Source organism: Macrobrachium rosenbergii, chromosome 56 (assembly GCF_040412425.1).
Source record: "Macrobrachium rosenbergii isolate ZJJX-2024 chromosome 56, ASM4041242v1, whole genome shotgun sequence".
Lineage (NCBI taxonomy): Eukaryota > Metazoa > Arthropoda > Malacostraca > Decapoda > Palaemonidae > Macrobrachium > Macrobrachium rosenbergii.
The window spans coordinates 50,902,580-50,929,425 of NC_089796.1; the positions used below are offsets into that span (position 1 = coordinate 50,902,580).

At 39.1% G+C, this 26,846-nt stretch overlaps 1 protein-coding gene across 1 annotated transcript in view; it reads left to right on the forward strand.

Annotated features, from left to right (window-relative positions):
- The window catches only part of LOC136836353 (nudC domain-containing protein 1), a 554,624-nt gene that overhangs the window by 461,769 nt on the left and 66,009 nt on the right, over positions 1-26,846 (forward strand). The window contains exon 8 of the mRNA XM_067100537.1: positions 24,571-24,733. Coding sequence (XP_066956638.1) covers positions 24,571-24,733 — 163 coding nt within the window. The remainder of the gene's footprint in view (positions 1-24,570; positions 24,734-26,846) is intronic.

Below are 26,846 nucleotides of genomic sequence, written 5' to 3' on the forward strand. Positions count from 1 at the left end.
CTATTTTTCTTTTTGAGTTACTCGAAACTAAACCCTATGCATTCATCACTATGATGGTTTGCGTTTTATCCCCATTATCTAATATGGGTAATAATAAGGATTTTCCCATGTCTCTTTCCTGCTCTGATATGTTGTTCTTTTCTTCATTTCTATAACTTCGGACATTAAAAAATCCAACTTTTCCAAAATAGTTGATCTTCCATCTTCATAATTATTCATTTTGTGTTTGTATCTGCACCTATCTCCATATCTGCACCATCCATTTGCATTGTAGATACATTGCTTTGTTGCACTGTACCTGGGTGCTGATGCCTCATATCGTGGTGCTGACATTTCATAATGTGGTACCGGCTTGCTTTTTTCCTTTGTCACATACTCTTTATTCCTTCCTTTATTTGTTTCATTTTTACTTTGATTTGTATATGTATTTGCTTTTGATTTTCGTTCTTCATGGCAACAGGATGCATGTAGCTCCATTTTTTTGTTGAATTTGCAACCTTTTCTTTCTTTCAGATTTTGACATACTTTTGGATGTAGATCACTGCATTCTACCTCATAGCCATCTGGATATGCACATTTGCCATAAATCTCATAGTTGTGACATATCTTGTGATGTTTGTAGTGACATCTTTCACCGAATCTGCAGTTTCCTCTTTTCAAAAGAGTGCAAACTATGTCTTTCTTTTCTTTTTTTTTCTTGCTGTTTCCCTTCAATATGTATATCAGGGTGCAATCTCTGGGATTTTTTTTTGTGTTGTCATTTCATAGTTTATTTCTTCGTATGTATGCTGCTGTATTGCCTCATATGTAGAGTCTGAGTTTCTCTGCATCCATACTCTTATCCTGTTCTTTGTTTTCATTACTGTTTTCTATCTCTCCAGTCTTATTTTCTTCTATTTTGTTTTCCTCTTGTTCCTCATCCTCAGTTTCATCATCCTCGACTATCTGTACATTAAGTCTTGACTTAATAACATTGTCTATCCATATTAGACATGTTGAGCAAAATACTTTTGTGTCCTTTTTTTATTTTGCTGTACTTCCGCGCATGTAGGATGAGTTGGTACATGGCATGCACTGCATTTCCTTATCAGGTTTTGTGGATTTATAATGCTATACCACACATTACATAGATTGCATGCTTTAGACATTCGTTTTCCTATGGCATTAATCAATATATTAACCAAATTCACCTTGTTCACTTTCTTTGTTGGGATGTGTTGATTGATGTAGATTTTCTTCTTGGGAAGGACTTGAGCTTTCGTCCAAGGATCAAATGGTTAGGGGTTAAAATATCCAGCTGATTCAAATCCCTGGGCGTGTAACTTAATGGTCTGTCATTGATAATTCCTTCCAGCTCCACCAGCACACAGGTCAGTTCCTCAAAACTGAGCAAGGCTTGGCCTATGATCTGTTTTTTAGGCATGACTTCAGAAGTCCTATCAGCCTTTCCCATATAGCACCAAACCATGATGCTCTCACTGGAATTAACTTCCAGTAACACTTTATATCTAACAGATATTCTTTTACAGTTGGATTCTCCGACATGGTCTTAAGGTATTCTGATGCCGCTACAAACGTGGTGGCGTTTTCACTCAACATGAGTACTGGGAAACCTCTTCTGCTACAGAATTTTCTAAAACTCATGAGGAATGAGTCACAGGACTGGTTATCAACTAGCTCCACATGTATGCCTCTGGTTATCGGGCACATAAATAAGATGATATAAGCGTTCTCAGGGCTTTGTCCTTTTCCCTTAGTCCATAATGCGCCAGTGTAGTCCACATCTGTGGTATTAAAAGGTTGCTTACATTGCACCCTGAACTCAGGTAATGGAGGAACTATATTGGGCCTATACGACCTCCCCTGCATTCTCTTACAAATAACACATAGGTGTATTATGCTGTTAGTTAATTGCCGTATCTGTGGGATCCAGAACTCCTGTCTGACACTCGCCACAGTGGTATTTACACCCATATGAGCATTAGCATCATGATGTTCTTTAACCAAGTAACATAGCAACTCTTCGGCAATAGTATGGGAAACTTAACGGATTCGGGTAACTGTGTGTGTTCTAGTTTACCTTTACACCTTATTACCCCGTTGCCCAGGTAAAGATTCAACTGGTGTACGAGAGCCAGTTTTGGTTTTCTTACCCTCTTCATCAGACTCTTGTATTCCTCTTGAAAATATTCTCTCTGTATGATGGCAGTGGTCTTATTCTTTGCCTCTTGGAGTTCTTCCAAGGTCAGTTCACCATGCCTCTTCATACTGATTGAACTCCTACAATTATTCAAAAATAGTAGGATCCACGCTGTGGTCCTATAGACCTTTTTAACCTTGCTGAATCTCTCCCAATTCAGCAAGTGAGTATTACCATTCAGGTTGTCCCCTACAGTATTGACCAAAATGTCCTCTTCCCTACCCTGCACAAGTGATCCACCAACCCATGACCTATCTATTGGCCAAGAGGAATTTTTTAACCAGGGGGGTCCCTCCCACCATAAAGAACTGTCCAAGATCATTTCTGTCCGTTTCCCACGTGTCAACCAGTCACTGGGGTTATCATCTGTAGGCACATAGGACAAGACCGCCCCTGGAATTAAAAAGTTTATTTCCTGTACTCTATTCTTCACAAACACAGGGAGAACACTCTTTGATACTAGCCAACTTAGGACGACTTTACTGTCCGACCAAACGAACAGTTCCACAAACTCATCCTTCTCAAAGGATTCTTTAATAAATCTGGCCATTCTTGCTGGTAGCAACAATGCCATCAATTCAAGTTTCGGAACAGTTAATTCTTTAATAGGCGCTACTCTTGCCTTTGCCATCATTAAATAAGAGTTTTCGTTCTTTACTCTATAAGCTACACAACCATATGCAGACTCACTGGCATTGCAGAATATGTGTAAGGAATCCCCTTTTCCTAGGCTAGTATTCCTAGGAAAGAAAATATCAAGACATTTTTCTAAGTCTTCGGATACCTCAACCCATTGGTTCTGTAACAGGTCTGGGAGTTGTTCATCCCAATTTAGTTGTTGCTTCCACAAATTCTGCAGGTATATCTTTGCCCTAATAGTAACGGGTAGAAGCACTCCTAACGGATCATAAATCCGTGCAACAGTTCTCAACACTTCTCTCTTAGTCTGGCTGGACTTATTTATCTTAGTCAGATGTAATGTCAAGGTATCCTTTTCTTTGTCCCAGTTCAGACCTAAAGACCTTGTGAGTTGTTTGTTCTCTGGCACTAATCCCATATGCTTTAGCAGTAGTTTGTAACGAGTCATTATTACTTGTCCATTCTTTCAGATATAAATGTGCCTGTGCAAATATCTTCATTGCTAATGAACTGCAGAAAGGAAGAACATGTAGCTCCAAATAAAACAACTCTAAATCTATACACTTACAATTTACTGTTAGGGTCTGTTGGATCTTCCAACCATAAATACCTAGTATAGTCCCTATCCTCCTCCCTGAGTTGCACCATTAAAAATACTTTCTCTATGTCACTAATACAAGCAAACAATTTTGTTCTAAACTGCAGCAGAACTTTGAGCAGGTCAGCTGTTTTATGTGGTCCCGTCCACAAACAATCATTCAAGCTCAACCCACTCTTCCCCTGTCTAACTGAACAGTCAAATGCTATCCTAATAGGAGTTGTTGCACTGTCCTTCTTAATGCCATGGTGTGCCGAGAAATGACAGTCTTCTGTTTTAAAACATTCCACATTGTCTATGAATCTCCTATCTTCCTGATCCTTCAGGATTTTCTGATAGTGTTCTAGATACTGAGTGTCTTTCTGAAACTTGACACACTGTTGTTTTAATCTGTTTAAAGCCAACCCAAAGTTGGAAGTTAATCTCCTTTTATTGCCTTTCCAAGGCAGTGCCACAACATACTGTTTGTCAATTTCAGAATAAGTTATAGTACTCTCAACGTTCTTTAATATCTTCCTTTCCTGTTCCATTATTTCACTGCAGTCAATACCTAAATGATCCAAATTCCATAACCTTTCAAGATCTTCCCTTGGATCCTTTAACCCTTTAACGGCGAAGCCCTATATACAAAAACGTCTCCCGTGTGCCGGCGGCGTTCGGTGAGTTAGCGCCGAAGCGGAAAAAAAGTTTTTTCAAAAAATCACAGCACGCTTAGTTTTTAAGATTAAGAGTTCATTTTTGGCTCCTTTTTTTGTCATTGCCTGAAGTTTAGTATGCAACCATCAGAAATGAAAAAAAATATCATTATCATATATAAATATTGGAATATATGACAGCAAAAAAAAAAAACTCGTATATAATTGTATACAAATCGCGCTGTAAGCAAAACGGTTAAAGCTAATGAGTTAATTTTTTTAGTTGTATTGTACACTAAATTGCGATGATTTTGGTATGTAACAAATTTTAAAACGATCAAAGCAACACAGAGAAAATATTATCACAAAATGATGCATGAATTGGTAACGCGCGGACGTAAAAAAAATGTTTTTTTCAAAAATTCACCATAAATCGAAATATTGTGCTAGAGACTTCCCGTTTGTTGAAAAATGAAGCTAATTGATTGAATATTACTAGACTGTAAGTGTTTAAGCTTACAATTGCAGTTTTTTACCATTTCGGTCGAGTTAAAGTTGACCGAAAGTCGAATTTTTTCTATTTATCGTGATTTATATGGAAATATTTCAAAACTGATAAAAGCTACAACCATGAGTTATTTTTTGTTGTATTGTACATGAAATTGTGCACATTTTCATATATAAAACTTTATGTAACCACTAATTTAAAGCGGTGCAAATATTATGACAACGAAAGAATTTCTGAGATGTTCGGCCAAGTTACCGCGCAGACGTAACGAAAATGTTTTTTTTTTTAAATTCACCATAAATCGAAATATTGTGCTAGAGACTTCCAATTTATTGCAAAATGAAGTTAAACGATTGAATATTACTAGAATGTAAGAGTTTTAGCTTACAATTGTGTTTTTTTACCATTTCGGTCGAGTTAAAGTTGACCGAAGGTTGAAATTTTGGCAGTTATCGTGATTTATGTGAAAATATTTCAAAACTGATAAAAGTTACAACCATGAGCTATTTTCTGTTGTATTCTACATGAAATTGCGCACATTTTCATATATAAAAGTTTATGTAACGACTAATGTAAAACGATGCAAACATTACGGCAACATGACGAAAGAATTTCTGAGATGTTCGGCTGAGTTACTGCGCGCAGACGTAAGGAAAAAAATTTTTTTTTTCAGAAATTCACCATAAATCGAAATATTGTGCTAGAGACTTCCAGTTTATTGCAAAATGAAGGTACATGATTGAATATTAGTAGAATGTAAGAGTTTTAGCTTATAATTGCGTTTTTTTACCATTTCAGTCGAGTTAAAGTTGACCGAAGCTTGAAATTTTGGCAGTTATCGTTATTTATATGAAAATATTTCAAAACTGATAAAAGCTACAACCATGAGTTATTTTCTGTTGTATTCTACATGAAATTGTGCACATTTCCATATATAAAACTTTATGTAACGACTAATATAAAACAGTGCAAACATTACGACAACGTGTGAAAAGAATTTCTGGCGGATGTAAGGAAAAAGTTTTTTCAAAAATTCACCATAAATTGAAATATTGTGCTAGAGACTTCCAATTGGTTGCAAAATGAAGGTAAATGATTGAATATTACTAGATCGTAAGAGTTTTAGCTTAAAATTGCGTTTTTTTACCATTTCGGTCGAGTCAAAGTTGACCGAAGGTTGAAATTTTGGCAGTTATCGTGGTTTATATGAAAATATTTCCAAACTGATAAAAGCTACAACCATGGGTTGTATTTTGCTGTATTGTACATGGAATTGCGCACATTTTCATATATAAAACTTTATGTAACGGCTAATATAGAACAGTGCAAAAATTACGACAAAATGACGAAAGAATTTATGAAATTTTCGGCTGAGTTACCGCCCGTGCGTAAGAAAAATTTTTTTTTCAAAAATTCACCATAAATCAAAATATTGTGCTAGAGACTTCCAATTTGTTACAAAATGAAGGTACATGATTGAATATTACTAGAATGTAAGAGTTTTATCTTACAATTGTGTTTTTCAACCATTTCGGTCGAGTCAAAGTTGACCAAAGGTTGAAATTTTTTGTAGTCGACGTACGGTACGTCCACTTGGCACCCAACAGACAATTTTAGTCGACGTATGATACGTCCAATAGGCGTTTAAGGGTTAATTGAGTAGCCCCTTCAGCCATAATTATGTCATCGGTTTCCACTGCCAGTTTTAAAATGGAAACATGAGTCTCCTTGGTGGGAGGAGAACTATATGTTCCAGTTACCACTTAACCAAATATGGTTGGTAGCAATACTAAATTTTCAAATTTTCTAAACCCTGGGTGTAAGATGTTGTACACATTGTCAACCCCTATTAACAATTCAATAGGCGATTGCTTCTCTATGGGTAGATCAAAATCTTTATTAGCTAAGTTGATTTTCGTTTTACACAACGACCTTAAGTTCTTCTTAACGCCGAATTTCTTTGTATATTCTGGTAGCTCGTCTACCACTATACAATGCATATTTATTAATCTACCCCGATGAGGTACAGCGATGTTCACCATCTGATATTCCTTAACTGGTGTAATAGTTAAGTACCCTGTCAATGATATGTTTTCAACTCCCTTGCTTTTATAGTGAAGTCCCTCAAGAGCAGATTTCTTTATAAATGATCTCTCGGCACAGGTATCTAGCAACCCTCTTTTTCGCACAATGCGACCCTTTTTACCTTTTATGGTTATTGTGGCTGTAGGTAAGATTGACTTCCTAGTCGTCTTATTTCCCTGTCCGGTATTTGTCAAAGAGAGAGTTCCAACTTGTACCCCACCTACCTTTGATTTATTTGGCTGGTTTCTATTGCTTATATCACTATGATGTTTAACAGCGCAACCATTATTACAACCCTGCCTGTCACAGTCGGAACTGAAGCGTTTACTGGATGCACATATGAAACACAAACCCAGAGCTCTGAGTCGTTCTATCTTTCCTCCTCTGGTTACATAAGATTTACAATGTGTCCATATGTGGTTGCCTCCGCAAAGTGCACATCCTTTAACCTGGTTTACCTTGGCTTTGTTTGTACTTTCATTAGGCCTTACTGATGTTGTTTTTGGTCTCACAGATCACCATTGTTCTACTGCGAAAGCAGATACCGTTGTCAGTGTATTAGCTTTTGCTGTTTCAGTCTGTGGAAAGGCCCTCAAATTGTGTATTTCTTCTTCAAGATATTTTTTAAAGGTGTCAAATTTCAGCCAATCTTCCCCACACCTTCGTTTTATTATTTCACTTACACTATTGATAGTTTGGTGTAGAGCAAGATGGTATATAATTCACTCAATTCCAGTTTTTCACTCTCCAGTGATCTTATGCAGCATTCGAATTGCGCTCTAAAACCTTGTAGTGATTCTGCATCTGCCTTGGGAGTCTCGGTTTGGAAGAGTTTTCTAACTAAACACAACTTGATTTCGTCTTTTCTGCCACAGGTCTCTTTTAACAAGTTCACTGCTTGCAAATATTAATCACCTTCTAATTTAAAACCAGATATCAGTTCCAGAGCCTCACCTTCCAATTGGCCCTTCAGATAAGAAAACTTCTGTATATTTTCAAAATCAGTACGTTGGTGTACTGATACTTCATAAAGTTCCCAAAATGAATTCCATGCTGTTACATCACCATCAAAATGTTTGAGGTCTAATTTGGGTAACTTCACAGTAGCTTTAGCAGACATTATTGGTGCACTAGGTTCACTTCTTACAGCTAGAAGACTCGTGATGGAGGAATTTAGTCTATGAATTTCATTGCCTACCTTTAGGCTATATTCAGCTTGATTCATAATTTGGTCAGGTTGTTCTCCAGGATCTATTAGATTAATATTTCGTTATCCAATTCCTGGACTTTCTGCAAATATTCCTTCAAGGAATCTCTCAATAAAGAAATACTATTGATATCACCTGCATCAATAGTGGTTTCAACCTTCTTTGACCAGTCAGTGATCATGGACTTAAACCCCCCTCGTCCCCTCTTCAATTCTTCTAGATCAGGCATCTTAGCCATAATTTACCAACACCTTATATATAAGTTCCTAATTACTAAAAGTGTACAAACTGCCAACTCCAAAAAATAATATATATACTGCATTAACAAATATAATATTTAAAAGTTGACTAAACTTCAGATCAATTAATGGTAGATCACTACCAGTTATATTGTATATATATGTGCCCTTGACTACACATATATACATTTCATATTAAACCTCACTTCTTAAGTATCTTAAAACTCACCATAAATTAAAAAAAAAAATTAATATTTCCTTTCCTTTACCTACAATTTATAAAGAAGGAAAAAATAAATTTATGAAGTGGAAATGCGTCAACCATCATTTTGCCTAACCTAACTTAACCTAATTTCTGGGTTGGCGTGAGCACAACCTGGTATTTACCAATCCTGACTAAAGGCATAGGCATCAGCTGCTTCACATAAGTGACTCGCCAGTGTCTTATAACTATCATACTGGAAATGTACTCTATCATCGGCAAAGTCTCTTTCTATTAACTGATTGAAAACAAAAGTTATTTCTCGGTTTCTCTTCAATAACTGGGTTAGTGGATTTTTTCATGCTCGGTATCTATCTCTAGGGATGTTTCTAGGAGCATTACGAATCTCTACACTAACTACTAAAACCTTGCAGTTATAGAGACCTTCCAATCCCTCTACTAGTCCTAAGATCTTATTTTTTACTTTATTGACCTATTCTGGATCGTCATTGTTAACATCAATATCGTTTCCTCCAATGAACAGGATAACGATATCTGGGGCATAAGCCGTCAATTTGGTCACTAACACAGGATCCAGTAGGATTGCACACTGCTCCTGATTTCCCAAAAGTGCAATAATAGAAGGGCTGTTTTAGTCTTACATCACTTTTACTACAGCACCCTGTCATAAATGACACGTTTTATCTGAGAATGCCCTATCACAGCAACCTTTCGCTCTATGCGAAATACGTTGGGATTGGCCTTAGTCATTTTCTCAACTTTATTTTATTAATGTGCAATGATCGAAAAATACAAAAAAAGAAAGGAAGGTTCAAATTCCCACCGAGTTATTATCAAAAGTCAGGCTACAGTTATGCTAGGCAATGATTGACCGAGTTTATTCTACTATTCCATGTCAGACTAGGCTAACATGTGACATTCTAATATGGCTGCCACCATCAGCCAGTCACGTCTGTATCTTTATCACCAAATATCACAACAATCCTTAAACTTTCATAAATTTTAACCATACCGATCTCTGATACAACAACCACTCACTGTAATCCTGGTCACGGCACCATTTTTTTCCGACTCACTCAGAACAAGTATAGCGTTTCAAATCGTTGGTGTTGTCATATAGCCTAAACGATCTGAAACGTACTGACCCAAATCGTAGCTTAAGTCTTATGCTACGACACCCAGGTTACTTCACTCTTATGTTAGTTTAAATTGTAATTATATTAATTCATTGCATTGTGTATATTAACTAAACTAACAATATAAACTTACTATTGGCGTATTCAATTGTTCCTAGCTCGACGTACAGTTAGACTGGCGTAAGCACAGTCTCTGTTTCACTACCTTCATCTAAAGTACACCTCGAGAAATTCTCCTTACATTTCGATATGCATATCTTCTAAAGAAAGTTTCCCTAAATGCATTTTAAAAGGAATAGGAATACTTAATGGATTTGTAGGCACCGACAATTACGGCTGCATTCTTGAGTCCTCCACTAGCTAGATCCGCACTATGTTACAGCTATGAAGCAACTGCCTTCACGGCCATCTTTGACCAAAATCAAGCCTTCGACTAACTACCGTGTGACAACCAATCTGGTAGTTAAAGCAATACTACAAGTATACTTACACTCAAACACACGAAACAACTAAGACAACATTTTTTACTACTAAATACAAACAGCGAAACATAATATCCTTCTTCTATATAATACGCATTTCCACTTTACATAAATTTAAAGAGAATACATAAAACTATACTACAACTTGCCGAAAAATACAATCTCTCTTGTCGAAGTTTCGACAAATGACACCTGGTACCATCTTCACCAGACGGAGAAACCACTAACAGAAATGGTTTTTCTTACCTGTGCCTATAGCATTAAAATCTATAAAAATCACTCTTTACCAGGTCAGTGAAAAATGGATTTCTACTTCCTGGAAGTAGAAATCCATTAATATTTTTTAATAAGACCCAAGTTGCTCACCAAGTAGCCCCAGCCTTCTGACCCTTCACTTTCAAAAATATTAATCATGTGAAGACAGCTTTTTAGAATTTTTAGTGACTAAAAATGAGAGACAATGGCAGATATTAAAAAATCATCTGCCACGGTCATCCCAGTTTCAGGAAATTCCACCAACGAATGGGCATATCAACCTTTACCAGGTCAACAAAAAATGGATCTCTACTTCCATTTTGAAAAGACCTAAGTTGCTCACCAAGTAGCCCCAGCCTTCTGTGCCCTTCACTTTCAAAATTATTAATCATGTGGAGACAGATTTTCAGAATTTGTAGTGACTAAAAACAAGAGACAATGGCAGAATTGAAACCATTTGCCACAGTCATCCCAGTTTTGGGAAATTCCACCAAGGAATGGACAATGCTGCAACTCCCTTTTGAAAGGAAAAAGCTTCTTTTAGATATAGCTACTCAGCAGTTTGGGAACCCTATGAGAAGACTCTCAGAGGGGACAGCCTCGTCAGAATTTTATGCTAGGCGCCGACTCCTCAGCATTATAACCTCTACCACCTTGCTGGAAGTTTTCACCTAAAGGCTTCCAGAAGATCCCAGGATAATTTTTGCTGTTGAGGCCAAAAGTCTTATGAGAACCTGATGGGAGGCACTCTGTGACTTCCTAGAATGGCGCATAAAAGTGCGACTGGAAGCATTGGAGGGCTCCATCAAATCACTCTTCAATGTCACTGCATTATTACATTCTAACCCCTTCTGTAAGGACTTGTTGGAGGAGCCTGTTGTGGCTCAATTCAACGAACATGCCCACCAGCAGAATTGTACAATGTACGCTGTTCTGGGGAAAGGGGAATTCAGGAAACAAAGAACCCAGAATTTCCCTTTACCCAACCCCAAAAAAGGCTCGCTTTGATCAAAAATCATATAAGCCTTCAGTCACCCCCAAAAGTTTTCCTCAAAAAACAGGTAGGTGGTCAGAAGGGACAATTCCCTGCAAAGGGACAGCAACAACAGCAAGGACATCCTTTTTCACAAGGTCCAAAAACCAACTTATAGGGGGGGGGAAAGGAAAAATGACACCTGGAATGTCTATCAAAGGCAAAAGCAGAGGAGGAGGAGGAGATACCAAGAGGAATGGAATGGTTGGGGGTCAGCTTTTGTGACATCACAGGCAATGGAAGTTTTTCCCTGTGGTGGGACAGCATTATTTATATGTGGAGAAAGGCCCTGTTAATGGGGCCCATAGAGAAACATGCGTATGTTCGCCACCAAGTACATCTCTTCAGTGTCCTCAAAAAGGATTCCTCCGAAAGGAGAGTGATTCTCAACCAATCAACACTGAACAAGCACATTGTTTGCCAAAAGTTTCGGATAATTATCATTGACTGAGAACGTTGAATCATTCCAAAAGGCACTTAGACAGTTTCTATAGATCTGAAAGATGCATACTGGCACATCCCTGCCTTTCCCTTCCGCCCCCTCCTGAGGTTCAGGATAGAGAAAGATACATACAGATTCAGAGTCATGCCCTTTGGGCTAAACATTGCCTAAGGAATATTTTACAAAATTAGCAATGGTATTCTTTCAAGAACTCAAGCAAAAAGGAATACAACTAATAGCCTACCTAGACAACTGGTTGTTCTGGGGGCTCACAAGAAAAGAGTGCTTGAAAAACCTAAGACCAATGGTCAACTGACTACAGTCAGAAGGTTTATAATAAATTTGAAAGCATCCTACTTCACGCCCAGCAGACACTTTCAGTGGCTGGGACTGTGTTGGGATACTATTCATGGCCTGTTGTCTATCCCAATCATACTCAAAACAGAATAAGGCAAGTCCTCCAAAGGTTCCTTGCACAGTCCAGAGTTTCCAAATGGTAATCAGGACGTATGATGGGACTGCTGCGGTTTGCATCAGGAATAGATCCAGTACTTAGATTGCAACTAAAAATGTGGACAAGTTCTCGCTATCACATGCAAGAAAAAAGATGCAAGACCGACCTCATCAAAAGATTTTGAAAAGTTGGGGAGATACTTCGGCCTTGGATCCAGAAGGAATCTCTGGCAAAACAGGTCACCTTGACGACTCCGTTTGTATGAGTGACAATACACACAGATGCCTCATTGGCACGTTAGGAGGACATTGGGAGGATTGTCAGGCGGCAGGGAGGTGATCAGCTACTCTGAGGAATTCTTATATCAATTTCCTGGAGCTGATGGCTGCCTTTTTGTCTCTCAAAAAACTCAAACCTCCAGAAGAGAGAGACAACATAACTACAATATCCTACATCAAGAGGTCGGGATCACGTTCACCTCTTCTCAGTATGGTAATGATAGCCATCGTTTGGATTGCGCAAGCAAGGAAGTGGCACATGTCTGCGATTCACCTCACAGGGGGTCTCTTTGTAATAGCAGACTCTCTATCAAGGAAAACGACTGCCTCAACAGAGTGGATGTTGGACAACCACTCTTTTCAAACAATAGCCAGCATGCTTCCACAACTGGAAGTGGACCTTTTCGCAACGTATTAGAATATAAACTCCTAATGTATGTGTCTCCAAACCTGGACAGTCAAGCAACAGGAAGAGATGCCTTCCTAAAGACTGGAACAAGGGGAGGACAATATCTTTCTGCTCCATTGTCTCAGATTTCGAAGGTTTTGAGCAAACTTCTAACCTTCAAAGGAACAGTTTACTTAAAAGCTCCAAATTGGCCAACCAGGCATTGGTTCCTATTACTTCAACAACGAACGAAAAGATCAGTTCCACTATTGTCTGCTGTTCTATCCCAGACAGTAGGAGGGAAAGTTGTTTACGCCTCTTCCTTTCTGAGCCGAGACCTTCACGTATGGACTTCATAAAAATATCTGTTGTGAAAATTACTCACCCAACATTGCTAGGTACCTAATGCAAAAATTATGGACATCATCTATCCGGCAAGATCAGTCCGTGTGGAAGATATGGTTAGATTATATCCATGCTGAGTGCTCAGTTGAGATTCTATAGAAACACTTTTTACTTTTCTTTTATACCCTTTTGAAGACAAATGCCTTGTGGTTACAACAGTCATGGCATACAAGGCTGCATTAACGGAACCCTTGCTTTATGGATTCGGGATTGACTCCAGTACAGAAGTTGTCACTTCCCTTCTGCATTCTTTTGCTCTACAAAGGCCCACTCACGAAAGGCTTCCAATTACTTGGTCCCTGAACAAGGTGCTTAGATTTCTGTCAACCCCTCAATTCAGGAGACCCAATACAACCACAAAGCACATGCTATAAAAGGCGATCTTCTTGATTGCATTAGCATCAGGAGCTCGTGTTAGTGAACTGGGCTCTCTTAGATGGGGATGATGCATCATGCAAACAGCTTACTATCAATTATTATTGTCCCCTGGCCCATCATTCCTGGCCAAGAATAAGGATCCTTTAAAAAGGAAGCCCATTCTTATAAGAAAACTCAATTTAGTAGACAAGATATTTTGCCAGGTTCAAGCACTTAAGGTTTACTTAGAAGTCACAGCAAACATCCCAGAGGGTCCTATTTTCCGACACGCTAGCACAAACTAACCACTCTCCCTACATGGGGTGAAAATGATTGCAGTGTTTCTCATGAAAAAGGCAAATCCAAACTCCTTTCCTAGGTCACATGATGATAGGAAAGTATGTTGTTGGCCTTCTTCAGAAATGTCTCTTTCGAAGAAGTCTCCGAATGTACAGGGTGGTCATCAGTTAACCCTTAAGGGACGGCATAATTTATCAATGTGCAGCACCCCAGACCGGGGAAACTTTGAGGTCGGCAAAATAAAAAAAAAATCACATCAGTGGAAAGAGAATGACACGTACATTCACACTGTATAAATAAAAAAATTCTAAAAAATTTTCCCTACCTTGTGGGGCCTCATTTACAAGACAATCGTAAATTTTACCAACTTATATATGTTTTTCTAATAAATGAATTTATTGTATTTTGTAAAATTATTATTACTGCTCATAAAATATCAAAACAGATAAGAAATAAAAGCAGTAACAAATTTTTGGCGTATTTGTTGTAAAATATTCCCGTAAATTTATGAGAAGGAAGATTTAGTAACTTTTTTTTTTACTTTTACATGCTTTTTCTAATATTTCTTTGCAATTTTCTTTGTAAAATTACATTTACAACTGACATACTATCGTAAAAAACAAAAACAAAAAACAACAGCAACTCCTTCGTATATTTACAAGCAAATTTACAAAAAGACTCATGTGAGAGAGAGAGAGATGCAGTACTTTTCCCCCTTGAAGTCACAAGCATTACTGATACTGGCCTAACTCTCACATCTGTATAAAAGTTGCCATTAGTGAATTTATGCCATATAGAAGTATTGGCACCTTTGTTTCGAATCATTATTACCATAACATTGGTGCATAATTCTGCTTCACATTGAAGCTCAATCCATCCACCTTCCCAAACCTGTTTTACTTCACACTGAGGCTCAATCTGTCCCTTAAGGGTTAAATTATTGCCATGTGCTCAAACAACTTTGACTACACTCTGTATCAGTAGGTGGCATGGTTAGTCTTAACCCCTAGGTCTACAGCAGAAAACCAGGGATCATATTGACAGTGAGTGTGCTAACTACCGTTGGGAGAAGGGCGACAGTACTGCAACCAAACCCAGCGTGCTTAGGTAAGCCACTGTAGAACTACATCCTAAAACGTAAGTTCGTGTATAGTTTCTTGTTCCTTGATACCAAAACCTGAAGAGTATTTGGAATAAAGAATGGGACTTGAAATCTGTGTCTTGACCTCAGACCAGAAATGTTTTTTCCTTTTGGGTGTTGGGATTAAAAATTGAGAGCTTAAGCCTTTTTCGTCACCTGTCAATTTCTTTGTAAACTCCTTGAGGACGAAACAAGCGACTACGCTATAAAAAAAACAGGTTTTGATGTAGGAAAAACCTATTTTTGGTAGTTGCTGTTGAGTCCTCAAAACTCTCCCACTTCCCTGACAAGAAGGCATGGGATTTGGGCAAGGGATCATCCTGCATTGACCAACAGAATAATGGCTCCTTGGTCTTTTAACAGCCCGGTTGTAAACAAGAGGGCGGAAGCGCATGCGCAGTAGTCACTTCTCTTTCTTGCAGGTTCTTTCTGCATTGGAAAAACTTGGTTCAGCTTTGCTCAAGATAAGGGAAAGTACCCTCTTATCTTTGAGTCTATTATATACACTATCACGTGTTATAATGTTAATCATTACGACACAATACGTGGCCAAAAAGACCAGCTTGAAGAGAATTCTTTGATATTACTTTGGTCACCATGGAGCTCTGGTAGTCCATGGAAGGTAACTCCTTGAGGACTCAACAGCAACTACCAAAAATAGGTTTTTCCTACATCAAAACCTGGTTTTTATTTTCATACTTACCTAGTTTTAAAAGTGGAAACCCAACCATTTTCCCTACATCTTAGTGGGTGGCCATGAAGAATTCTGACAAGATAAACATTCCAATGCCACCTGGTGGGAAAATGGTGATTTCAGAGACAGTCCATCCGAGTTAGCCAAGCATTTATTCTTTTGCTTATTTTGAATGCCAATTACATCTAACAGCCAAAGATGTAAGCTAACTTTAACAGTAGGTAAATAGTGTGGTTAATTGTATTATAAAAATTTCCATTTTTGTGAAAACAAAATAAAATTTTCTAATACTGTACAAGCTTCTGAATTTAAAGTAGTTCCCAACTCCCAACCCCTCGCTTTATACAGTAAGTCTGTACAACACAGGGGTGCTAAGCTACCCAAATGTATATCTGGCCAGGTGGAATGGCTCCTTTTCTTCTGCTGGTGTGTGTCTGAGGAGCTTCTGACTGCAGGATTAAGCAAATGTAAAGTAATGAATTTTTAGGAAAATTACTTTTGTTTTTAAGGAATTTTTGACATTTTCTATTTACTGTAATCAAATGGGAAAGTGAATATATAGAGTTCTTATCTTTTGAACTTGAAAAATTGTGATGCCATTTCTTATGGTACCATTGGTCATGGAAAGTTCCAGATTTTATATAAGTGGCTTACCAAGCAATTACATAGCTTCAAGCTTCCTATCATGTCAGTCCACAAATTCAAATTTTGCGGTGGTGCTACCATTGCTTGTGTAGGTGACAGAGACCCGCCCACTATCAGGACCGACAGGTATAACTCAGCAGGAAACATCAATTCGTTTTCTGCCAGCTCCCGATCAACATTGGTGGTTTTGTGCAGTCCCTTTTCATCATCTTTTGGATTTTTGTTCCAGTTTTGGTGAAGTATTCGGATTCTATGTGGCTTTGTTTTGATAGTTATTCTGTTAATTTGGTTAACTCAATTTCTAATAATTTAGTATGTCAGACTCTAGCTCTTCTGGTGTTCGGTACTGCACTGAAGGTTATAAAACTAGATTAGTTAAAGTTACGTATGATTCTCATACAAAGTGTATCATGTTTAGGGGGCAGGAGTGTAGTAAAGTCTATGTTACTTGCTCAGAGTGTCAGGATTGGGATGATCAACAGTGGAAGGTTTTTAAATCTCAATCAGAAAAGCTTGATGGAGAGGGAAGGAGGAAGGCAGCTCTTAGAGCTGAAAATAGAGCTAGTTTAGAGGCTGTTTCTTTGCCTTCAGCGGTTGAGGATAGCACTATTTCTTCTCTGCTTATACCTTCTGTGTCTCCCATCCTTAGCCAACCTACTGTCTTACCACATACTCCTTTACCAAGTTCCCATGCTTCTGATCACAACACCATTGCCATTGTCGAATCTAGGTTCAATAAGAAATTTAAGTTTTTGGCTAACAGGGTCATGGAATTATGTGTCTTTTTAAAGCATTTGTTGATAAAGCCTCAAGGGTTCCCAGTGCAACCAGTGCAAAGTGATAGTGTTGTGCTTTCTGAGGAGGTGGCTGTCTGTCCTACCAGTGCTCCTAGATGAAGGTCCCTGTCCTGCTGCCCCACACTGAGGAGAAGACAGGCTGGTAGGGTTTGTCCAGGGGCAGTCTCCCCCTCCTTTGAGCCTGTTGCCCAGTCCCAGGCTGCGACAGAGCTCCATGGGAAAGGCACCTCTTTAAGCGCTCATGGTCTTTCGTCAGATTCAGACTGTTCTTTGCCTGATGGAAGACAATGATGGCGCTGCTCTTCCACCTCTTGGCCTTTGAAGAGGCACTCTGCCGTGGTGGACATCTCTCCTCCTCCTGTCAAGAGGTTGTAAGGAGGTCAGTTTGAGTTCCCAATCCTCCTGCAGTTTCACTGTTCCGCCTCCTTCAGTATGTCATCGTCAGTTGACTTGGGATAGTCCATAGTCTCTCGGACCTGTAGATTGACCTGTTTTGTCGCCTAAGCGCTCAGACCCTCCTCGTAAGTGCCTGTTGCCTCAGTCTAAGCACTCTCTTGTTCCTGAACCCCTACTCTCGTCTGAGCGCTTGGCGCCAGCTGTGGCACCTCAGGCTTACTCGCCAACTTCGGCTTGCCTGGTGCCACCTTCAAAGCGCTCAGTACCTTAGCCTCGATTCATTGCCAACTAGAGGATCTTAAGGGATTCTTAAAGAAGAAGACTGTCTCCAAGAGCGAGGAAGCCACTCTGTCTCCTATTTCATCTACTGAGGAAGAAGCTGAGTACAGGCAGTCCTCGGTTATCGGCAGGGTTCCGTTCCCGACGGCGTGACGACAACCGAAAATCGCCGCTAACCGAAAATCGGTGATAATAGCACTGATCCCTGGTTAGCGCCGCTGCCGATAAGAGGCGATCAGTGCCGTTAACCGGTTATCAGCACTGATAACCGGTTATCAGCGACGAAACTCTGGTTATCGTCATCGCTAGACAAATGCCGTAAAACCAGATCGCCAGTAACCAAGGCTGCCGATAACCAGGGACTGCCTGTATGACTCTGCGCCTTCTGCCTATTCAAGCCTTCTTAGGTTCTTTTTAGCCAACTTTTTGGACTTTTTTGAGCTTGCGGCTAAGGGTTTGCTCATGTCCACCCTTCATATGAGGAAGCAAGCAAGTGATTCTTGTCTCCCTAAGTTAGTCCTCGCCTCTTCCTTGAAGAGAGCTCTTAAAGAGGTTGACGAGTGGTTGGCTTCCAAGAGGGATCAAGGCAAGGTAACGTTTGCCTTCCCCCCTTCTAAGCTCCTTAAGAGGAGGTATCAATTTTACGCCACTGGAGAGGCTCCTTCCTTGAGAGTTACTGCCTTCTCCCAGGGAGGCTTCTCTGGCTTGGTCGACACTTCATGACGATGCTGCCTTTTCCTCTGTTAAGGTTACGTTCTCCTCTCTGGAAGTGGATCATCTCGTGAGGAACATTTTCAAGGTTCTGGAGAACTCTAGCTTCTTTGACTGGATGGTGGGAGCATTAGCAAAGGAGACTGAGGACTGTCCAGTCTTGGCAGAGGATCTTGCTTCTGACTGGTTGAACTTGTGCAGACAAGATGGTTAGGGATGGCTCAGCAGAATAAGCCTCGTTGGATGTGATGGGCTCTCTAAAGAAGTGAGAGCTGTGGTGCTCTTTCGCTGTGAAAGGAGTTTCCACGAGTCAGAAGTCGGCCTTCATGTTTTCTCTTCTCGATAAGACCTACCTCTTCCCTCAAGACACCTTTAAAGAGGTTTGTCTTTTTTACCGAAGAAATCATCTCATGATTTGCTGGCTCAATCCACGAAGTGCCCAAAGGTAGCTCCTGTGCAGTGCCTAAGTCTTTCTCACCATTGTAACCCCAGCCCTTTGGAGGAGGACGAGCGAGCGGAACCCTGGGTAGTGCAGGTATTGAAGAAGGGCTACTCCATTTCTTTCAAAGAAAAACTGCCTTTGTCCAAGTCGCCAATCACCTTGACAGCTTACTTGGCAGGGTCCGAGAAGTTTTTGGCCCTTGCTTAAGAAGTCCAGTCCCTTCTTCGCAAGGGAGCAGTGGAGGAAATAGTGGGCCAGTCTTTGGAGGGGTGCTACAACAGGCTTTTTGTAGTCCCCAAGTCATCAGGGGGCTGGAGACCTGTACTGAATGTCAGTGCCTTGAATTTATTCGTGGTAAAGACAAAGTTTCACATGGAAATGAACCGATCTGTCATGTCCTCTCTCCATCAGGGATGAATGTATCCCTCTATTTGGGGGACTGGCTTCTCCACTCTCCGTTGGAGGAACAATGCTTGAATGAGTTGAAAAGGACTCTTTGCCTAACAGAGGAGTTAGGCATTCTGATCAATTCTCAGAAATCTCAGATGACTCCGACTCAGAGAATTCTCTATTTTGGAATGACTGTGGACTCTCAAGCATTTCGAGTTTTTCTCTCTCCCAAAAGAATCGAGGTCTCTCTCCGAACTGTCTGAGATTTTCTTGATCTCGTGACCTACTCAGCTCTTCAGTGGATGTGCCTCCTGGGCACCTTGGCCTCAGTGGAACAGTTTGTGAAGTTGGGCAGGCTTCACATGAGGCCTCTGCAATTTTTGCTGAAGGCAAATTGGTGCAGGAAGACTCAGTCGGACTCAGTCATCTCCCTGGTCACTCTGGAGATCAAGGAGGATTTTTGTTGGTAGTTGTCAGAGGAAAAACTTCAGGGAGGAATTTCACTCCGTCCTTTGAACCCCAACCTAAAATTCTATTCCGACACTCCAGACATAGGTTGGGGAACCCTGCTAGGGAGTCAGAAGGTTTCCGGAACATGGACATTGGATCAGAAACCGCTACACATCAGTGTCAAGGAATTAAACGCTATTCACCTGGGCCTTCAAGAATTCCCTCTGCTAGTCTCAGGCAAAATCGTAGCAATATACACAGACAACACCACAGCGCTCTCGTATGGGTGGAGCAGAACCAAGTCAAGCTTCTTCCTTGCTTTGTCAAGGGAAAATGAATGTCCTGGCGGACGAGTTGAGCTGTGGTCGCCACGTACTGCCGATGGAGTGGACCTTAGACTCCAAAGTCAGGCTAGGTCTCTGGAAGCTTTGGGCCAAGCCTTCCATAGATCTCTTCGCAACATTGAGAAACCAACGTCTTCTGCTCTTTTGCTCCCTAGTCCCAGACCCTCTTGCATGGGCTACGGAGGCCATGCTCTTTGACTGGACAGGACTTGATATATATACCTTCCCTCCCTTCAGGTTGATCAGAGAGGTACTGAACAAGTTCTCTCCACATCAAAATGTCTCGATGGCACTCGTCCCACCATTCTGGCCAAGAAAGGATTGGTCTCCGGACATGCTGCGACTGGTTGTGGATTTTCCGAGGCTCCTTCCACAAAAACAATCGCTGCTCAGACAGCCCCACTTCTCAGGTTCCGTCAAGGATTGTCCGCTCTGGCCCTGACAGGATTCAGGCTGTCAGGAGCTTCGTCAGAGCAAAAGGTTTTTTATGAAGGGCTGCAGAAGCTATTGCTAGATGTCAACGAGCTTTTTCTATTAGGCTCTACCAGTCCAAGTGGACAGTTTTCAGAAGATTTTGCAGACAGAATAACATCTCTTCTTCTGAAACCTTTGTGAGCCAGAGAGCGGATTTCTTACTCTTCCTGAGCACCTCAAGGAAGTTGTCACCCTCTATGATTAAGGGTTACAGATCGATGCTTAGCTCAGTGTTCAGTCATAGAGGCCTTAACCTGTATATGAATCAGGAGCTTACAATCTCATCAGATTCTTCGAAACTTCCAAATTAGGAAGAACGAGTGCATTTTTCTGTAACTTGGACGTTGTATTGAAGTGGCTCTCGAGCTCCTTCTTTGAACCTCTATGTTCAACTTCTCTTCAGTCGCTCACTAAGAAGACTCTCTTCCTGGTAGCTTTGGCTACTGCAAAACGAGTTAGCGAGCTCCAGGCGATAGATAAGAGGGTCAGATTTGCGCAAGGAAATGCAGTCTGCTCTCTCTCTCTCTCTCTCTCTGGGTTTCCTCACCAAGAATGAGCATGTTTCCTATCCCTGGCACCTCTTGTTCATCATTAAGAGCTTGTTGGACATTCTTGGGCCAAAGGAGAGGAGAGACTTCTTTGTCCTGTGAGGGCCTTGTGGTACTACCTCCTTAGGACTGAAAAGATCAGGGGACCCTTGAACAACCTTTGGTGCTCTATGAGGAAACCTGTACATCCACTTTTAAAGAACGGTCCCTCTTTTTTCTTGAGAAGTTTTATTTCAGAAGCTCACTCTCAAGTTAAAGAGGACGTCTTCCCAATCCTGAATGTTAAAGCTCTTGAGGTTCGAACTGTCGCCACTTCCCTTGCTTTTGAGCAGAATATGTCCTTGTCGTGTATTTTGCAGTCAACAATCTGGAGGTCCAAGTCAGTGTTTGCATCGTAGTACCTTAAGGATATCGAAACAGTGTTCAAGAATTGTAGTACATTAGGGCCTTTATCCATGGCTGGCTAGGTGTTGAAACATAGGGGGCTCTCTGCCCCTCTACTGTCTCCTCGCCTTGTTTTAAGGTTGTTGAGTTTAAGGGAAGCTTGGGGGTACTGTGTACCTGGAGTACCCTCCAGTTTTTAATGGTTGGTGTGGTGGTTTTTAACAGTAATCACCTGTAGCATCTCTCTTACCAAGTAAGATACAGCAAGCATTGAATTCCTTATTGGACGGGTTGGTATCGTTCTCGGCTAGCACTCTGCTAGGCCCGTGTTTGATTCTCCAACTGGCCAATGAAGAGTTAGAGAAATTTATTTCTGGTGATAGAAATTAATTTTTCGTTATAATGTGGTTCGGATTCCACAATAAGTTGTAGGTCCCGTTGCTAAGTAACCAATTGGTTCTTAGCCACATGAAATAAGTCTAATCCTTCGGGCCAGCTCTAGGAGAGCTCTTAACCCTTAAACGCCGAGCCTCTATTTACAAAAACGTCTCCCGTATGCCGGCGGCGTTCGGTGAGTTAGCGCCGAAGCGAAAAAAAAGTTAAAAAAAAAAAAATCACAGCACGCTTAGTTTTTAAGATTAAGAGTTCATTTTTGGCTCATTTTTTTTGTCATTGCCTGGAGTTTAGTATGCAACCATCAGAAATGAAAAAAAATATCATATATAAATATTGGAATATATGACAGCGAAAAAAAAAAAACTCATATAATTGTATACACATCACGCTGTAAGCACAACGGTTAAAGCTAATGAATTAATTTTTTTAGTTGTATTGTACACTAAATTGCGATGAATTTGGTATATAACAAATTGTAAAACGATCAAAGCAACACAGAGAAAATATTATCACAAAATGATGCATGAATTGGTAATTTGGACGTAAAAAAATGTTTTTCAAAATTCACCATAAATCGAAATATTGTGCTAGAGATTTTCCGTTTGTTGAAAAATGAAGCTAATTGATTGAATATTACTAGACTGTAAGTGTTTTAGCTTACAATTGCAGTTTTCGACCATTTCGGTCGAGTTAAAGTTGACTTGAAAGTCGATTTTTTTCTATTTATCGTGATTTATATGAAAATATTTCAAAACTGATAAAAGCTACAACCATGAGTTATTTTCTGTTGTATTGTACATGAAATTGCGCACATTTTCATATATAAAACTTTATGTAACGACTAATATAAAATGGTACAAATATTACGACAACGAGACAAAAGAATTTCTGAGATGTTCGGCCAAGTTACAGCAAGCAGACGTAAGGAAAATGTTTTTAAAAAATTCACCATAAATCGAAATATTGTGCTAGAGACTTCCAATTTATTGCAAAATGAAGGTAAACGATTGAATATTACTAGAATGTAAGAGTTTTAGCTGACAGTTGCGTTTTTTTACCATTTCGGTAGAGTTAAAACTGACCAAAGGTTGAAATTTTGGCAGTTATCGTGATTTATGTGAAAATATTTCAAAACTGATAAAAGTTACAACCATGAGCTATGTTCTGTTGTATTCTACATGAAATTGCACGCATTTTCATATATAAAAGTTTATGTAACGACTAATGTAAAACGATGCAAACATTGTGACAACATGATGAAAGAATTTCTGAGATGTTCGGCCGAGTTACTGCACGCAGACGTAAGGAAAAAGTGTTTTTTTTTTTCAGAAATTCACCATAAATCGAAATATTGTGCTAGAGACTTCCAGTTTGTTGCAAAATGAAGGTACATTATTGAATATTACTAGAATGTAAGAGTTTTAGCTTATAATTGCGTTTTTTTACCATTTCGGTCGAGTTAAAGTTGACCGAAGCTTGAAATTTTGGCAATTATCGTGATTTATATGAAAATATTTCAAAACTGATAAAAGCTACAACCATGAGTTATTTTCTGTTGTATTTTACATGAAATTGCGCACATTTCCATATATAAAACTTTATGTAACGACTAATATAAAACAGTGCAAACATTACGACAATGTGATTCAGATAAAGAATTTCTGGGCTGGATGTAAGGAAAAAGTTTTTTCAAAAATTCACCATAAATCAAAATATTGTGCTAGAGATTTCCAATTGGTTGCAAAATGAAGGTAAATGATTGAATATTACTAGAATGTAAGAGTTTTAGCTTACAATTGCGTTTTTTTACCATTTCGGTCGAGTCAAAGTTGACAGAAGGTTGAAATTTTGGCAGTTATCGTGGTTTATATGAAAATATTTCAAAACTGATAAAAGCTACAACCATGAGTTATTTTCTGTTGTATTGTACATGAAATTGCACACATTTTCATATATAAAACTTTATGTAACGGCTAATATAGAACAGTGCAAAAATTACGACAAAATGACGAAAGAATTTCTGAAATTTTCGGCCGAGTTACCGCGTGGGCGTAAGAAAAATTTTTTTTTCAAAAATTCACCATAAATCAAAATATTGTGCTAGAGACTCCCAATTTGTTGCAAAATGAAGGTACATGATTGAATATTACTAGAATGTAAGAGTTTTAGCTTACAATTGCGTTTTTCAACCATTTCGGTCGAGTCAAAGTTGACCGAAGGTTGAAATTTTTTGTAGTCAACGTACGGTACGTCCACTTGGCACCCAACAGACAATTTTAGTCAACGTATGATACGTCCAGTAGGCGTTTGAGGGTTAATCAGCTCAGTGGTCTGGTAAAACTAAGGTATACTTAACTTTTTTTAGGGCTCAAACAAATTGATGTATCACGCTGAGTTGTACTTGTTGGTCCTGATAGTGGGTGGGTCTCTGTCACCTACGCTAGTGATGGTAGCGCCACCGTGAAATTTGAATTTTTGGACTGCCGTGATAGGAAGCTTATAGCTATGTAATTGCTTGATAAGTATATGTCAAACTTTATTTTATCATAAAAATTTCATATTTTATTATAATTGCAATATGTTTAGCATTGCAGACCACTTTCCTTCATTGCAGGTAGAAGGTAATGTTGTCCCAGCGTTCTGCATACGACATGATGTTGATGGCGTTTTATGGCAGCCAGAAGGTGAAGACAGATTTGTACACACTACAACTTACAATGCATTTGGTTATGTAAAAGCTTCAAAGTCTATGGCAAAGTTCACTAGTGCAGCTCCTGGTAAGTGAGTTTGAAAGTTATTGCTGTGCAAATATAGGTTTGGCTTTTCATTCAATCATTCTCCATAGCAATTGTTTTGAAACCAGTGATAAATATTGAAGTAAGTAAGTTTTCCACTCTTTCTCCTCTAAATACTTCAAGTTATCAGACAAGTGACTTGCATACTCATTGGCGTTATGCTGATTACAAAATAGTTATGAATAAGTATGTTTACCGTAAATCTATCAGTCAGTGATATTGCCCAGACTCACAGCCTTTTGTTCACAAAAGGAGAAGAAACCCTGACCCATGACGCTAGTGCTTCTTGAACCCTCTGCCATCCATTCATAAACAACTCATTCATTTTGTTTTTTGAGCACACTACTACTCAACTGAATACCCTTTAGCTTGTTTCGTTTAGTTTAATTTTTCATCTCTTATTTTAATGCCAATTAGTTGTAGCATTTTTCAGTACCTCTACTTATTAGTGCTGTATATATGTAAGAGTGAACAAAATTAAATGTGAATTCTTTACATTGTAGCTGGTCATGAAGTTGCTAGTGACTACATCATTATAAACAGATTTATGTCAGCTCTTCCTTTTAAGAGGTTCTATGTTAAATGAGTTCTTTCCACTCATCTTTGTTCTACCCCTTCTATAGTACTTTCATACTTACTTCATTTTTAACCAAATTACCCTCAATTCTTCTGATCACATGTCCAAACCACCCAGTCTTTTTTTATTGTTTATATGTGATCACCCCTTTTCAAAATGTTGCTCATTTCCTTATCAGTGTCCATATTTCTGCTGCATAGAGTAGTACAGTTCCAGAGGTTCATTATTCTTCATACTGTTGGATTATGGAACACAGTTCCAGAGGTTCATTATTCTTCATACTGTTGGATTATGGAACAGTCTCCCTGAGGATGTCATGCAATTGGAACTTCAAAAGTTCAAGCAAAGATGGAATGCATTACTACCCTAGTACTATTCTCCTTGCATTTTAATACATTGTTATCTATTTATTAATTTATTAATATATTTTTTTCTTTTTTAATAAGTGAGATCTCTTTTTCTGTTTCCTGTACCTCCTCTTACTTCTTCCTAATGGACATCATATTCTTTGGAAGTTTCAGTTTCAAGTCATGGCCCCTTTGGGCTTGTTCTTATGAATTGGGTTCTTCTTCATGTTACATGTTATGTACTCATGGTAGGTCTTTGCTTTCTTACAAATGGATATTAGCAGGTATCTCTTTTTCATCCATGCAGTTACTCACTTTCGTACTGTTCTCTAACTCATGCTTCACAGTCCATCACATCCCCAAGGAATCAGATATGCTCTGCCTCTCCTTAGAATTCCCCATCTATCAGAACAGGGTTCTCAACTCTCCCCCCTCTTCTCCATTTGCTATTGTAATGCAGCTTGGGCATTGAAAATCTTTTATTCCATGCATATTTTGTAATCCTGAGTACCTCTTGTGACTCCATCTAGTACAGGGTTACCCTGACACTTTGCCTACAATAACCTCATAGCCACTTTCCTTGATTGTACTTGTACTGCTTAAGTAATTGCACATTTCCCATTGTTTCTTTTATCTTGCCTTTTAATGGCTTTGTGGAGAATACTCAAGGATTATTTATACTCTCCCAATTAATTAAATCAAACTTCACAATTCTTCATATCCTTTCTTTGGCTTACTGTCAACTACTCAGCTACTGATTTATGAGTTAACTAGCGAAGGCAGGTTTTCTTGTGTGCTAACCCCTGCTGTTTATATTTTGCAATGATTGAAGGGTAAGTCACTGGCTCTACAGTACTGCTTCTCACAGTTTTTGAATATTTGCTTGTAATTTTATCTTTTGAAATGTTTTCTTGAATATAACTTATATTAGTTCACTGTCTTGCGATTTGTACCTTTGCTTATCAAGCATTAAGGGTCAATTGCACTGGCACTGTTAAGGTGTATTTGCAGTTATATGAGTTATGTTTTTTGGCAGGCATTACTGGTATAGCATATCAAGTACGCATCTGGTTTTATTTATAATTTTACCTATCAGTTTAAACATCTTAGTGTTATTGCTCTGTTTGGTTTGCTGTAGGCAGGTTATTATTTCCTTTTATGCAGTATGACA